At 37.4% G+C, this 17,197-nt stretch overlaps 1 protein-coding gene across 1 annotated transcript in view; it reads left to right on the top strand.

Annotated features, from left to right (window-relative positions):
* SEC16B (SEC16 homolog B, endoplasmic reticulum export factor) overlaps window positions 1-17,197 on the top strand; it is a 76,497-nt gene that overhangs the window by 2,127 nt on the left and 57,173 nt on the right. Inside the window, exon 2 of the mRNA XM_051998891.1 lies at window positions 14,233-14,602. Coding sequence (XP_051854851.1) covers window positions 14,298-14,602 — 305 coding nt within the window. The 5' untranslated portion in view covers window positions 14,233-14,297. The remainder of the gene's footprint in view (window positions 1-14,232; window positions 14,603-17,197) is intronic.

Consider the following 17,197-nt stretch of genomic DNA (forward strand, 5'->3'; position numbering starts at 1 on the left):
GCCTAGAAAAGTGATTTTTTTTAAAGAAAGTGAAAGATTTAACTTTAAGATTCTGGACTCAGTCCAATATTTGTTCCATCATACTGCACTCTCCTTGAGACATTGATTTTAGTCCTTTAAATTGATGGTTTAGTCCACAGAAGAATCCTATAAATGAATAATAGCCTTCTAGCCAGATCACATTGGATTCCCCACAGCTTCAGCTTTTTATCGGATATTTGGCCTTTTACTTCCCAGTCCACTTTCTTTCTAGGTATCCAAATTGTTGGGATTTCTCTTTGGGTAAGAGTGCTTTCTCCATAATAAGCCTCTTTTATGTGTCAGCAGGATCTCACTAGCTTATAACATGAAAACAAATTAGGTTATTTTTCATTTGTTTTGTAATTTTTTGCAATGCAAGTGGGGATATGGCAGAGCCAGAGTGCTGCATAGAGAAGAGGAAGCAGTTTGGATCTGGGAAGATATTATCCAGTCCAAGGTCATCATTTTTACAGAGAAGTAAACTGAGGCCCAGTGCTTAAGTGACTTAGGTATTGAGTATCAGAGCTAGAATTCAAACCCACATTCTCTAAATCCAAAAACAGGACTTTTCCTATTATATTACGTTATATTACGTTAATATGTAATAATTACATATTAGCAATAATACATCCTATTATATTACATTAATATTAGATGGATTCATTTGGATAATCTCAATATCAAGATCCATTTATTTATTAATTAAAGCAGGTGCATCTTTCTAGCTGCCCTTATAGGGTACAAAGATATAAAATGTTGATATTGCTCAAAACAGAGATGGTTGTCAGACTCTATGGAAGGAATTAGGGTGTCTAAATGAAATCAGATTGTGAAATCAGATTGAAAATTGCAAATATTAATGATCGTATTGGTACTGTGTGCCCTTCAATGCTCAGTCATCAGTGGTACTCCTGTCTTGATAGTCACAAGGGGGGAGTCAAATAAATTAGAAAGCTAAAAGAACAGTGATTGATATTTTGAACTTGTCACACAGCTGGTTTAGAACAACACAAAGCCTATTTCTTGAACATAAATGTGTACTTTCTTATTCCTAATTCAATGAGACATGTTGGATGCTATGATTCAATAGTCACAGTCAGTCTCTGGGCTTTTGTACATTAGTTTGTATTCAGAAAGCAGTTGGGGAGCTTAGAGTTATGCCGATATGTACTTGTGAAATGCCTGTCTACTTCAAATCTCCAAGGACTTATAACTAGCTATCTTAAAAATAACCTGGTGAAGGTGACAACTGGTGGGTTGGCAAGTTCCTTTATTTTGAAACTAGGAAGAATGAAATGCAAAGATAATTGGCTTATAAAAATACCTGGGGAGGAAGCTCAGAGGTCATCCAATTCCACCTTCCCCATCCTCAAATTTTATAGATGGGGAATTTAAGACCCTGAGAGATTCTAAAGGCTAATTACTGCTAGTGGAGCTTGGATTCCTTTTTCTCCTCTCTGTTCATACTAACCTCTCATTCTCACTACTGTCGAATTAGCTCACTGTTCAGTCTCTTTGATTTACCTCAGATTTTGTGAGTCAAATTTGGAGGTGAATATCTGAATTGACAGAATGATCGTTTAAAGATTTAAAATAACTGATCCATCATTACCTGCTCTTAGGTGAGGAAGAAAACCACCCCTCCTCTGCCCAACAATTTATTAAGCACTAATTGCAGGGCATTGGGGATACAGATATTAGAAGATATCTGAATCAACAGAACGATCGTTTAAAGATTTAAATAACTGATCTGGCATTACCTGCTTTTAGGTGAGGAAAATAACCACCTCCCCTCTCACAACAATTTTTAAAGCACTAATTGCTGGGCATTGGGAATACAAATACTAGAAGGTAGCCCCTGCCTTCAAGGAGCTTACATTCTTTTTAAGGAACTAAAAGGAACTGAAAAGGAGTTGGGAAGATCTAAAGCACTAGAGGTTGGTTATTCTCTATTTTTGAAGAGGACCAAAATGACATCACTATGTTAGAGTGGAATTACAGTGTGTCTGACCATGGCTGATCAGAGCAATATGAGCTTGGAGTGCTCTGCCATAGGTTGGACACAAATAGTCCATATGAACACTTGGGGTAGGTTCTCTAATTTTGAACATTATCATAGGGCAGTTTGGAGAGGAATGACACTAAATTAAAGAAAATATAATTTTTTTTAAAAGTCTTGATACTTCAGTTAACCCATAGGTGACCTATTTCTAATTTCACAAATCCAATTCACTGACAAGTCAAGATGCTACCCCATAATGTCATTGGACCTCTTTGAAAGTGAAGGAGGAACAACAACAAACATCTTATCTAGCTTTAATGAATAACTTCACATTTCATAAATGGTAGCAAAGATTTTTTTGCACCTAAAGAAGATAATACTTTGTTGTCTGATCTTTTACAATCTACAATTTCTAGACTGGGATAGGATGGGAGGCTTATTCAGCCAACTTGTGGATCTGGTTCCATATCACTGCACATGGAAATTATTTAAATTATTTTATTATATGGTGATAATTTACAAAGGGAGGGGAGTACAAGGGATGAATAGTAAGAGAATATGATACTACTCTAGAATGATATGATAGAATAATGATATATAATGATAGAATGTTGAATTAAATTATTCTAAATAAAGATAATCTTAGAGACATGGCCTATAACTTTAACCAAGAGTCTAAAAAGAAGTTCCATCATCATAAGTTTAAATTTGGCCTCACATATTTAATAGGTTTGTGATCCTGGTCAAGTCATTTAACCCTGTTTTTATGTTTCCTCATCTGTAAAATGAGCTGGAGAAAGAAATGGCCAATCACTCCAGTATCTTTGCCAAGAAAACCCCAAATGGGGGTCACAAAGAGTCTGGAACAACTAGACAACTTAAGAAATCTTGTTGTAAGGGCAGCTAGATGGCACAGTGGATAGAACACCCTCCCTAAAGTCAGAAGAACCTGCATTCAAATCCTGCCTTAGACACTTAATATTTCCTAGCTGTGTGACCCGGGGCAAGTCACTTAACTCCATTGCCTCAGCAAAACAAAAACAAAAACAAAAACAAAAAAAAAGGAAAAAAAAGAAAGCTTGTTATAAACACCCATTTTCTCATTTGTTTCCTTGAAAGGTGATAGGCACAGAATGCTTTCTCTGTGTTTTACATAACTCTTGGTCTTTACTAATTGATTAATCACAATATATGAGCTAAGTACTTTTATGAAAAGGGTTGGAAACAGTATAGAATTTATAGAGAAAATATAATCTTATTAAAGGCTTTGAATTAGTTTTCTCCCCTTTTGGGTCTTTCTTGTCAATTAAAAAATCTTTCCTATTTGTAATATAAAATGTTTAGAATATTGGAATTTTATATATATATATATATAAATATATATATATATATGTGTGTGTGTTGTGTGTGTGTGTGTGTGTGTGTGTGTTTGCATAGAGATGATCCCAGAATCTATGGAAGCAAGGAGGACCCAGATAGAGCCTTATGGAATACCCATGTTTAATGGGAATGTATGGATGATGATCTGAAAGGAGAGGAAAGTCAGAAACCAGGAAGAGAACCATGAAAACCTCCAGAGAGGAGAGTATCAAGAAAGAGAGAGTGATTGATAATGTCAGGGGTTCCAGAGAAAGCAAGATGGAAGACAATTGGGAAAAGGCCATTAAATCTGGCAATTGAGAGAATTTTTACTATGTTAGAGAGAGCAGTGGTGGTTGAATGATGAAGAAATCAGAATGCAAAGAGAATGAGACTAAAAGAAATGGAGTCACTTATTGTAAATGACCTACTCAAAAATTTAGCCACATGAGGGAGGAGAGATTTAGAATGTTAGCTTGCAAGGATGGACATCTCTAGTGATGGTTTTTTGAGAATAAAAGGATATGAGAATTTTTGTAGGCAGAGAAAAGCTGTCAATAGACAGGAGCAATTGAAGATTAGTGAGAAGAAGAATGACAGAAGGGGCAATCTTCTAGAGAATATGGGAAGAAAGGATTTCTTGTGCATGTAGAAAGGCTTACTTTGGCAAAAGAAGGTCTACCTTTTCATATGAAATGAGTAAAGGAAGGGGTAGTGGCAGAAAGCACTTGAGTTAAGTGAGATGAGGAAATAATTTGAAATCTTTTTCAATGAAATAAGGTGGCTCTAAGTCTATAAAACAAGAGTTCCTAACCTCTGGACCCCGTTGTCAGGGTGTCAAGGCTTATGGGACACCCCAGAATCTTGTTTTAATACACAGGACTATAAAAAAACTAATTCTATTGAAATATAGGAATCGTAATTTTTTTTTTAAAGTTGAGGGAAGGAGATTTAATGAGGGATAAAAAGTTTGGAAAAAACTCTGTGGTGGGTGGAATAGTATGTCTATCATTGAAGAATGAATTCATATGATAGATTTTATTATCATGTTAGAGTAAGTTACAGTGTGTCTGACTGGCTGATCAGACCAATACGAGTTCGGAATGCTCTGCCACAGGTGAAACACAAAGAGTCCCCATGTACATTTGGGGCAGATTCTCTAATTTTGCACATTTTACATTTCCTTTGGGTTACTTCAATTCTGCTTTGCGCATAGAGCACAGCTCCTTCCCTGATGAGGGTATATCATAATGAGTGGTCCTGTGTCAGTGTTTCCCATGTCATACAATTAATTCTAAAGTCCATCATTGAAGAATGAGTTCATGTGGTTAATTGGCTGTAGAAGTTCAGCTTGGGAGTTAGAATTGTCAGGATGTGGTTGAAAGGGGCTAGCTGGGCTGGAGATAGCCTGAGAAAGTGCTTGGAGCAGAATGGAAGACTGTGTACCAGCAAGCTGCCTGCTGGAGTGAGATGAAATCATGAAATACAGACAAATCTTGTGGAACTGTAGGAAGCCCTAGAGGCTGTCTGGAGCTATCTTACCTTGGCAGTACATGTCCTGGTAAAATAAAAAAAGGGGATGATGAGGGAAAAAAAAAGCTATGAAAAGCACCTTTCATTATAGCAGCACATGACAAATGGTGAAAAACAGATATTGTTACAGAGGATTGCTTCATCCATTTCCTGCTCTTAAAGTCATAGATTTAAAGTTGGAGGAGACCTTTGAAGAAATTTAATCAACCCCTTTGTTTTACAGAGTCCCAAAGAAATTGTGACTTTTGTAAAAGAACACCAGTAGTAATTGGCTTACACAGGATTTGAATTCAGGTCCCTCTCTTCAAATCAATTATCCTTTGTATGTTACCACATTGTCCCTCTTAGTAGCAGGAATATAGTTAGAGGGTAACAGTTGGTCGGTGGACACTTGTACTTCAGTAGATGACTCTTTGGCTTTGGTCTGTGTACCACTGGTGCATATGTATAATGTAGCCCTAAGCTTATAGAACAAGGGTTTCTATCCTTTGGATCCCTTTGTCAGTCTGGCAATGTCTATGGGATGCCTCAGAATCTACAAAGGAAACTACAAAGGAAACTAATTCTATTGAAATACAGGGATCATTGTATTTTTTTTTTTTTTTGAAAGGCAAATTCTCTGGCCCTAGGTTAAAAATCCCTGTTTTAGAAAGCCAACTGTGCTGAAGTCAGACCTTCACCTCCATAGACTGAAGATTGGGAATAAATGCCTCTGACAGATTTGAGCAACCTGAGTATGGAACATGGGCCAGTTTTCTTTGGCACCCAGACTGGTAGCTAGCTGTGGCAATAACTCCCATCTCTGCCGCTTTCCAGCTGGCTCATTGCACCATCTTCCTACTCCCATCTTGTGAGAAGGAAAAGTGTAAGAATTTTAGTATGACATTTTTCAAAAGTTGTCAACTGGTTTAAGACACTAATAATAAGGCCTGTCACCATGTGGTGATTTTGGCTCCTTGAGTCTATCAGTCGCTTCCCACATTACCTTTGCCATTTGCTAGGAGGCTGGATGTATCAGAGGTCATTGGGAACACAATTTTTAGCATTATCATAAAGTCTTAGAATTAGCCAGTCAGATCTATTAGCCTTAGATCCATTTGAAGTATAAGTATTCAGTTTTGTGGCTCTCAGTTAAGATATCAATATCTATATTTATATCTTCATGGGCATAATACACAACACCATGCATATATAATATATCACACCCATGCTTATGCATATACATGTATATAGATATAGGTATATGTGTATATTTGTAGATATCTATATGTATATAGACACAGATACATATGTATCACACATAGATCTATATGTATCTAGTATACATATAGATGTATCTATATGTACATAAATGTATCCAGATACAAATACACAAATATATACAGACATTTTCTAGGTAAGTCTTATTATTGCTGGTCTATAGGTTCCAATAGGGCAGACTTATGAATTTTATCTCTCACAGAATCTCAGTTGGAAGAGACCTTAGACACTAGTCTCACTTCTACCTGGAAGAATCTCTTCTAAAATACATGGGCAAATGGACAGGCAGACTTTTCTTGAAAGAATCGGGGTGAAAGAAAATCCACTATCTCCTAAGGTAGCCTATTCCATTTTTGAATAGTTTTAATTCTTAGAATACTTTTCCTTACAGTAAGAGTAATTTTGACTTTTTCTGAGGGTGGGTAGGTAAATTCTACCCATTTCCTCCAGAGCCAAATAATACAATACTATTTCTTTTTCCATATGACAGTCGTTGGTCCTTAATACAATACTCTGCTCACCTTAAGTGCCTAATAATTATGTATTGTTGGAATTCCTTCTCTTTTACTCTCTTGTTAGAGTGAATTTCTCTACGTAGTTGGAGGTTTCAATATAACCTATGATTTCCTGGTTGTATAGCTGTTTCAGAAAGGCGGTATATTAATGCTGAGAGGTCAAGAGAGATTACACTCTCTATTAATTCCTTATTAATTAGACTTGATTGATTTGACTTAATTAATTAAATTGACTTAATAAAAATTAATTTTTAGTGGTATAAACAAAATCTTATTAGAATTGGTCACTTGTTGTGAACCCAGTTGAGACTATAGCACTCTGTCTTTTTTTGATTTTTTCCATTAAAGTTGATTATTTTAAAGAATGATACCATAATTATGTCCATTGTTGGACAATCTTTTCCCTAGGGGCAGAAGATGATGTTACGGAAGGTCAGAAATGTGGCTTTGAGGCTGACGCTCACAGGACATGTCATTAGTCTCTTTCTTTGATGTCTTCCTTGTCCAAGCTTCAAAGCAGTACATGGCCTAAATGTGGGTGAGAGGAGACATCAAGGGAGATAAAGAGCTAGACCATGAGTTCCTGGCTGCATTTTCTGGGGTGCAGCAGCTAGAGCCACCCATAACACTGAAGGAGACAAGGGAGGAAACTCAGACCATTGGTTCGGAACTGCTTTAAGCTTCTCCAGAATCTTACTTTTTTTTTTTTTTTTTTTTACCCACTCTTCCTACACTGGGAACCTTGTCAGGCAGTATGATGCTGGCTTAAATATCTGCTCTTTTTCTAAATAGGTCATTAATGGAGCCCCTAAATTTCATTTCCAGTGCATGTACCCAATCCTTCACTTGATGACAAATTAAGATGAAATATAGTGTTTAGTTATAAGATGACATATGACATATTTTAGTGAATATAAGACTTATATTTCAACAATTTACCAGAACGTATAAATCCAAATAAGTGTGATGCTTTCAAGTAGTCATCAAGGGAGTTAAATTTATTTGCTGCTATCACTTATAAATATTTTTAAAACTCTTTTTTTTTGAGACTTGCCCTCAGAACCTATTAACAAGCTATGCAGCAATATCCTATAGTTATATAATATATATTTTTTAATTGCAAAAGGCTTCGCATCTGTGTTCTTGTTTGATATTCACAAGAGCACTTTGAGAAAGGTCAAATAATAATCCCAATTTACATATGAGGAAACTGAGATTCATAAAAATTCAGAAAAAAGTCACACAATAAAGAGAAGTAAAACTTACATTGCACTGTTACATAAGGGAATATCATTATTTAAAAGTTATAGTTGTTTTTTAAACCCCAAATAATATTTCCTGCTTTGAACCCCTACCTTATTCATTGGACGTAGTTCCAAATGGCTTGGTTCCAAAAAATAAGCTGATCCTTACAGGGCAGTTTTGTCACAGGTAGAGATGTTGGAAAAAGAATTTGCCCCACAGGCTGTGAAGGTACTTTTAACACCAAAGAGGTACTCCAAAGATATTTTGTTTTAAGCAGTGTTGGACTAAGTACTTTGTCAATTCAAGTCCCCAGTAGATTGGAGCTCCTGCAGAATGGGGGCGGGGGGAGATACTAACCATTGGTATTGATGGCCATACCCTTTTAATTCCTCTGCTTTCAAGTCACGCTTCTTCCTTTCTCAAGGAATTCAGTATCTGGTTCAATCTTTCCTTCCTCTCTAATGCCTCCCTCACACTTGGATAGTTACTTTTTGTATTGATATCCCTTCAAATTTATTAACCTTGATTATCAAGACCAGCATCTCCACTCTATCTCAGTCACCTTCAAGGGGAGTTATATCTTAGATTTTAGAATCACATAGACTTGGCTCTTGTCAACAATGCAGTAATTCAAGGCAATTCCAATAGATTTAGGATAGAAAATACCATCTGCACCCAAGAAAGAACTATGGAGACTGAATGTGGATTAAAGCTTAGTCTTTTTACTTTTTTTTTTTTTTGATATTTTTTTTTTCTTTCTATGATTCCCCCCCCCTTTGATCCACTGTTTCTTGCACAACATGACAAATATGGAAATATGTTTAAAAGAATTACACATATTCAACCTGTCTCAGATTGCTTGCTGTCTTGGGGAGGGAGAGAGGGAGAAAAATTTGGAACACAAAGTTTTACAAAAATGAATATTGAAAGATATTTATACAAGTATTTGGAAAAATGAAATGCTTTTGGAACAAAAGATGATAGAATCACAGAATTTGAGAGCTGGAAAAGACTTTTGTGGTCAATCTAGGGGTTGCCAAACTTGGATACATATACCCCCAGAGAGATAGCAGCTGGGTGGTACAATGGATAGAACATTGCACCTGGAATCAGGAAGACCTGAGTTCAAATTTGACCTCAAATAGTTGCTAGCTCTGTGATCCTGAATAAGTCACTTAACTCTAATTATCTGTTTCCTTGTCTGTAAAATGACTTGGGGAAGAAAATGGCAAGCCACTCCAGTATCTTTGCTAGAGAAAGTCCAAGGACAGTATTGACATTGACATCCGTGGATTCACGAAGAGTAGTTTATAATGAAGTACCACAACAGCGGCACTTATATAGCTCTTTAAAGTTTGCAAAGTGTTTTATATGTTATTTCAGTCATGTTGAACTCTTCTTGATCCCATTTGAGGTTTTCTTGGCAAGGATATTAGAGTGATTTGCCATTTCCTTCTCCAGCTCATTTTATGGATGGGGAAACTGAAGCAAACAGGGTAAAGTGACTTGCCCAGGGTCACATAATAATAAGTGTCTCAGGTCATATTTAACTTAGGTCCTGCTGAGTCCAGGCCTGGTTCTTTATCTATTGTACTATGTAGCTGCTTCAAAAATGTATTATTCTGGTGTCCTGTTAATTATTAATATTGGATTGTCTCCTCCATCTGCTTTCTTTAATTCTACTCCAAGGCTGCTGAGAATGTGGCTGGCTGGTGGTAGTCATACAGTGGGTTGCACTACAAATTCAAGACATCTAATTGCAACCTACTCTCATGGTGGCAGATCAATTACTTTATTCTTTTCTAATGGATCCTTTAGCCTATTCTCCACAGCAGCAATTGTTTCTAGCTTCCTCTTCTTCTTCTTCTTCTTCTTCTTCTTCTTCTTCTTCTTCTTCTTCTTCTTCTTCTTCTTCTTCTTCTTCTTCTTCTTCTTCTCTTCTTCTTCTTCTTCTTCCTCTTCCTCCTTCTTCTCCTCCTTTTCTTCTCCTTTCCCTCCTCCTCCTTCTCCTCCTACTTCTCTTTTTCCTTCTTCTCCTTCTCCTCCTTTTCCTTTTCCTTCTTCTCTTCCTCCTCCTCTTTTTCCTCCTCATTTTCTTCCTCTTTGTCTTCTTCCTTCTTCTCCTTTTCTTTCTCCTCCTTTTTCATTTTCCTTCTCTGCCTCATCCTTTTCCTTCTCTTTCTTTTCCCCTTCCTCTTCTTCTTCCTTCTCCTTTTCCTCTTCCCCTCCTCCTCCCTTTCTCTCCCTAACGTTACTCCTTTATTGCTTTATTGAGAATACTGAGCTTGTCTGTCATAAACTCTAATTTCTCCTCACTCCCTAATGCTCCTTCTAGCCTTTCTTTGCCTTGTCTCAGAGGAGAACTTAATGAGTTTACAAGGTAGAAATCCTTGATTGTCCACATCTCTTCCTCATGAGTATGAACATGCTTCCTGGAGCCTTTTTTAGTGGACAAAACCAGCTCTTAATTTGTCTTAATGACAGGGTCTGTTAGAAGGTGATTGGCTTTGACTCGAGTTGCCCCTTAGTACCTCCCAGAGGATGGTTTCAGTAACGGGCTAGAACCTCAAGATGATCTCACTGATTTGGCTTCCTAAGGGAGGAGCCACCTCTTTGTGTGAGTCTACAGAAGTGAGACAGCAGACCCATTCAGCCATTTGGGTTCTCCCCCTTTGTTTCCCCCCCCTTTTTTTCTGCAGAAATTTTGAGAGGAAAGGGAGAAGTTAAGTCTTTTGAGGAGGGTCTATGTCTGCCTTTTTATCCATCAGCCTTCCTTGTATTTAGAAAGACCATGTCATAAGATGAGACAATAGAAGTAGAAATAACGAAACAGTGCTTCCTGAGAACATGAGATGCCATTTTGTGTTTGCATTTTCAGTGAGAAACATAGGTATTTTGAAACATAGACTGAAAAGTACAACTTATGCCTTGTAGATAAGTCAAGTTAGGGGAATTCTTTTATGGGAGAGGATTTTTAATAGTTTTTGTGAAAGACATTTCAAGTGTCTGTGTTGGGCATTTTAATCAGCCTCTCTGAAGAAAAGAGATTAAATAATACAGTAGGACCAATGAAAACCAAAGCAGAAGAAAAAAGGCAACAACAAACACTTCCTTTCAACCCTGATGACAGTCCTCCCAGTGGGATCATTCTGTTCTGATGAAAGGAAAGAAAGCATGGTAGGGGGCAACGGAATTAGCTTTGGAGGCTACTTTTTCACTTGATTGCTGTGAGAGTTTAGATGTTTTATGTGAACCTGAAAAGTTCGGGCCCTGAGCAGGGAACCTGCCAAAGTTCTGAGTAAACAGTCTTAGCCAGGCCTGGACTTTGCTCTGATTAATTAGCCTAGGAGAGGCCAGGCAGTTGTAAAGGTGACTGTGAGAGTCTGTGACAGTCAGGGGACAGGTAAGTATCAGTGGATGTGGCAGCTGGACTTTGATAGTTCCTTCCAGGAAAGGAGAAGGAGATCTATTCCAAGAAGCTTTTAAAGCTGCTGAAGTTGGAAGATGGGGATCTGATCTGAGCTGTTGTATGCACGGTACAGTATGCATATATTGGGCCCCTTATTTTAGATTTTGGCAGGAGACCTCCTGTAAGAGTCAGCTCTGAAATAACAGTTTTAGTTGTATCACTTATTTTGGCATACAGGTAGTGTCAGGATCAATATTGCTTCTCCATTGGATGGCTCTTGGATGTTTTTCAATTCTTTTCCTTGAATGTGGGGTTTATTCATCAGAATCATTAAATATCAAATGCAACAAGCATTTAAATATTAAGTATCTAATTTGGATTAGGAACTGTTTTAGGCACTGGGAATACAAAGTCAAAAATAGTCCCTGCCCTTAAGAAGCTCACATTCTATTGAAAGAACAAAATGTATGAACATTAAATTCAAAATCTTTATAAGATAATTTCTGGGGGTATTATTAAGAATTATTTATTACCAGTACTACAAGGGTTCCAGGAGACACAATGGAAAAGTAAGCTAGGATGGGCTGATAAGAAACATTAAGAACAAAGGAGAAATGGTGGTTAGGGAAGGGAGCTTTAGACTAAGCAACCTACGTTTTTGAATCACAGCAATTCCAAGTAGTGCCAGAGGGCAATAGATTCCACAGAAGCAGTGGTCATGTTGACTTGACTATCAGTTCCTGATCTTATCGGTTAGTGGGAGGGGCAGGGGTGTTGTTTTGGCAAAGGACGACACATGCTTTAATTTTTGCAATACGATTGGGTGTCATGACTGTGGTGGATGTGTCCAGTGGAAATTTTAGGAGGACTATAGGTAAGATCCTATAATGTCCCAAGGCATGAAACTCAGCAGTATCTCTGGAGTATCTTTCACTGGATTCAGTGTTACTGTCTATTCTCTGCAGATTTGACACAAAGGGCTTTCATTGCACTTTCTTTTGGTAATGGAGAGGGGATGGTTCTGGTTACACAATGCCACAGATTGTGAACGTAATTGAAGAAGGGTTAGACAGACCAAGGAGTTCCCATGCTAGTCTTTTGTTGAAATTCCAGGAGTGCATTCATCCTGCTCCCCGCTAAGTTTTACTTTTGTGTTTCTCAAACATGGATGGAAGATTTCCACTTTGTAGGAATTCTCAATTCTTTTGACTTTTAGCTCTGGTCATCTTATCTAGATCACAGTGGACTATACTGATCAGAACGTTGCCATCCTGAAATACTTCCTGAGGGAGAAGAGGGGATCAGAGTTGAGATGGCCCCGGCATCCAGAAAAGAGACAATCTAGGTAAGGTTGAGATCTGCTGTCAGATATTATATGGGAGGCAGTTGGTCACTAAGTATTTATTAAGCACCAATTATGTGCCAGGTACTGGGAATACAGAGAAGTGTCTTGTTTGTAGGACTGCAAGGAAAAACAGAGTTTTTGGATTGAAGTGAGTGTAAGGTGTAAGAAGTTTGCAAATGAAGGGAGAATTTAGATTATGAAGTGCTTTTAATGCCAGACAGAAAATCTTATATTTCATTTTGGAAGTAATAAGGATTTGAATTTATCAGATACAGGAATAGTTACTTTTTAGGAAAGTCACTTTAGCAACTGAATGGTTTGGATTATAGTGGGGAGAGACACAGTAGGCAGATCTACCAGTGGGCTATTACAATAGTCCCATAGTGAGACATCAGAATGGTGGCAGAGTCATAGGGGAGAACAGGACATATTCAAGAGATATCATGAAAAATTGACAGACAGCAGATTGGATATGGTGGTGTGAGAGATAATGAGGAGACATGACTGGGACCAGTATTGCTAGGCTAGGGGATTGAAAAGATGGGGGAACAGGGAAATTTGGAAGGGGATGGATTAGATTTAGCTGTGGGTATTATACTAATTTGAGTCTCAATAATGGAACTCGAGTAGTGGAATATGACAGAGAATCAACTGTTCTAGAGAGAATTTATTTCCCACTTTGTTACATGGCACAGTGGAAACAGCATTGGATCTTGTGTCAGGAAGGGCTAAGTTCAAATTCTGTCTACTAACTGTGTGATCATAGGCAAAAGTTACTTAACCTCTATTGATCTCAACTTTCTCATCTGAAAATGGGGCTAATAATAACATTTATGTCTGAAGGTTGTTAAAAAGCTTTATACATGCGAGCTATTATTAGAATGAACAAGCATTTCAGCTTTTCCCTTAGCTGGAAGTAAGTAGGAGGATCTGTGCTTAGAGAATTACTTAGAGATGTAGGAAAGATATCTTTTGGGGATGGAATTTCACTTTTTTTCTACTTAAAGAATAGCCTCGGTTGCTCATATTGAAATAAAAATACTTTTTTGTATCTCCCATAGGACCTTTTCATATTCATTTAATGAACTGAATGAATGGATGGATGCATGTGTGAACGGATGAATAAATAGATGAATGGATGGATGACTTAATGAACAAATGTACAGAACAATACAGTACCAATCTGGTAAATTGATTTTTTAAATTTGCATCAATTTTGTTTAGTCAGCTCCCATGATTCCCTTTCCATTAATTGGCTTAGATACATTTCTTCTATTGTTTCTAAATATGATTAATATCATTATCTACAAATTACTTAATTCATATGCTAGTTTCATACTTTTCAGGTGTCCTTTACATCTGTCTGAAAGAGTGTCTTAGGAAGCAGGTCAGAATGAACAAAAAGAACAAAATTCTTTTTGTTCAGCCTAACTCTAGACCATGTATAGACATGTTCTTAAATTTTGATGATGATGATGAGGAGGAGGAGGAGGAGGAGGATGAAAATGATGATGATGACTATTGTTCTCTCTTTTGTTCACAGGAAGATAAAGTAACTGCAATACCGATTGAATCAAAATTCAAGAGGAATTCTGAGAATAGCCAGGGATGAAACCCTGGGTTCCTATTCCTCAGCCCCAACCTCAACCCCAGCCCCAGCCCCAAGGAAGACCTGTAGCACAGCCTATGGGGTTTCAGAAAGGTGGCTATCACAAGCCCATGAACCCTCATTCTCAGCAAAGTGATGAGAAGTTCTACCAGTGGTCAGATCTTCGAGGGGGCCCTCCACCATGGCCAAATCAATGGGCAGACTACCAGCGGCCAAGCCATCCATATAGATCAAACGACCAGAATAGGTTTCATTCTGGGACTGAGTATTATGAAGGTGGTTATCCCAGTCAGCTATATCCCAGGTAAGTTTTAAAGACTTGGGTAGTACCAGCAGTGACATCTCCTAAAAAGTCGAGAAGAAATGGTTTCAATCATAGGATGCTGATAGCTTGTTTTTCTGAACAGGCTAGGCTGAGACTTGCTTATTTCATTTACTTTTCACTCTTTATCCTCCTCCGTACTGTGTTTCCTTAGCAACTTCCCCCTTTGTCTGTGCCAAACTCTTTTTGCTCCCAAATTGGTTACAGTGACTGAAGATAAATGACTGTGAACTCAGCCCATTGCTTTGTCTTATTTCTTCCCCTGCAGCCCTTTTGTGAGCCCACAGCCATGTGGCCAGTAATAAAGGTTTAACTAGGAATTAGAAGACATTGTGGTAGTCAGACAGGAAGACAGGGCCTTGCTGTCTGAGAATCCCAAAGACAAAATCTCTAGCCTACTAAAAGGCTGTTCTTCTAGGCATAGACAGCAAAATTTGTACTGAGGGCAAGCAGCGTGGGACACTCCAAAGTATGAAATATATTCTCACTGCCTCTCCTCCCCTAAACTTTTAAAATCAATTTCAATTGACTTAAAGTGGGGAGGAGGAGACTTTAGAATGATAACATTTGATGTGGAGACAGAAGCCCCCTAGATATTAAAAGGCTGCTGCTGAGTGGACTAGAACAATTTAGCCTTTACTGGAGTTTGACTACCTTGGGGCAGCAAGCAGGGAAGAAGAATGTCATTTAGTAACTTTCTTTTTAAACTAGTTATTTTTGTTAATGGAGAGAGACAGAATAGTGTAGTAGACAGAGAGGAAATGTGCTAGTTTTGACACATCCTTTGCTGTGGGACCCCAGGCATCTCAGTGCTCTGGATTACTAAGATTTTTCCTTATAACAATACAAAATTACAAATCTAGATCAAAGGAGAAAATATTTGTGGTAACCAAGCGTTAAGGTCACTTGTTTCTAGGTTGCTGACAGATTCAATGTAAAGGTGCTCTCCAAATTTATTATAGCTTTTTATTTACAAGATATATACATGGGTAATTTTTCTGCATTGATAATTGCAAACAAAACCTTTTGTTACAATTTTTCCTCTTCTTCCCCTCACTCCCTCCCCCAGATGGCAGGTTGACCAATACATGTAAAATATGTTAAAGTATATGTTAAACACAATATATGTATACATGTCCAGTTATTTTGCTGTACAAAAAGAATTGTACTTTGAAATAGTGTACAATTAACATGTGAAGGAAATAAAAATGCAGGTGGACAAAAATAGAAGGATTGGGAATTCTATGTAGTGGTTCATAGTCATATCCCAGAGTTCTTTCACTGGGTGTAGCTAGTTCAATTTATTATTGTTCTATTGGAACTGATTTGGTTCATCACATTTAAAGAGAGCCATGTCCATCAGAATTGATCATCATATAGTATTGTTATTGAAGTATATGATGATCTCCTAGTCCTGTTCATTTCACTCAGCATCAGTTCATGTAAGTCTCTCTAAGCCTCTCTGAAATCATCCCGTTGGTCATTTCTTTCTTTTTTTTTTTTTTTTTAAATTTTTATTTCACAGCTTTTTATTTACAAGTTATATGTATGGGTAATTTTACAACATTGACAATTGCCAAACCTTTTGTTCCAATTTTTCCCCTCCCCCCCTCCTAGATGGCCAGTACATGTTAAATATATTAAAGTATAAATTAGATACACAATAAATATATATGCTGCTGGTCATTTCTTACATAACAATAATATTCCATAATATTCATATACCAAAATTTATTCGGCCATTCTCCAATTGATGGGCATCCACTCAGTTTCCAGTTTTTGGCCACTACGAACAGGGCTGCCACAAACATTTTGGCACATACCGGTCCCTTTCCCTTCTTTAGTATCTCTTTGGGATATAAGCCCAGTAGAAACACTGCTGGATCAAAAGGGATGCACAGTTTGATAACTTTTTGAGCATAGTTCCAAATTGCTCTCCAGAAAGGCTGGATGTATAGAATAAAGTCTTAATTGTTATACTCTAATAATCTAGTTATATCTAGGCATCCCAGAACAAAAAAAGGAGTTTTCTCACAATGGACTGGACTGATCTGAGTGGTGACATCATTAATTTCTTGCTATTTTGACAATTTCAGCAACTTCAGAGAATATCAAGTATCAGAAATAACTGCTACAAATTCAGAAAATAGAGGGTTTGAGTAAACTGATTTCAGGTTGGAGGTTTCTGGACCCTGTGGCCTGCACCCAAGTTTCCCTTCTTGGTTTTTTCACATAAGAAAGAAGAAAGAAGAGGAAACAAAATAGCAGTTGTAGTGGTGTGGTAGTATTTTGCCCACAGGCTAATAAGTTGAATTTATTGCAAAGCAATATTTTGACAAATAACAAAGTAATACTCATATTTGGGTGAGTGAGAATAAAGACTGATATTCTTTATCTCATTCTCTTTGTTAGTTTTCAAAGGATGGCAAATTAAGGACCGAGGAGGAGAAAATAGACATATTTAAAGTGACTTGACCCAAATCCTTATTTCAGTTCTTCATCTTTTATATTGATTCAATATATGACCATAAATTGAATTTTTCTACATCATTATGTCCAATACCACACACGCTTGTT

The sequence above is a fragment of the Antechinus flavipes genome, chromosome 4, assembly GCF_016432865.1.
Source record: "Antechinus flavipes isolate AdamAnt ecotype Samford, QLD, Australia chromosome 4, AdamAnt_v2, whole genome shotgun sequence".
NCBI lineage: Eukaryota > Metazoa > Chordata > Mammalia > Dasyuromorphia > Dasyuridae > Antechinus > Antechinus flavipes.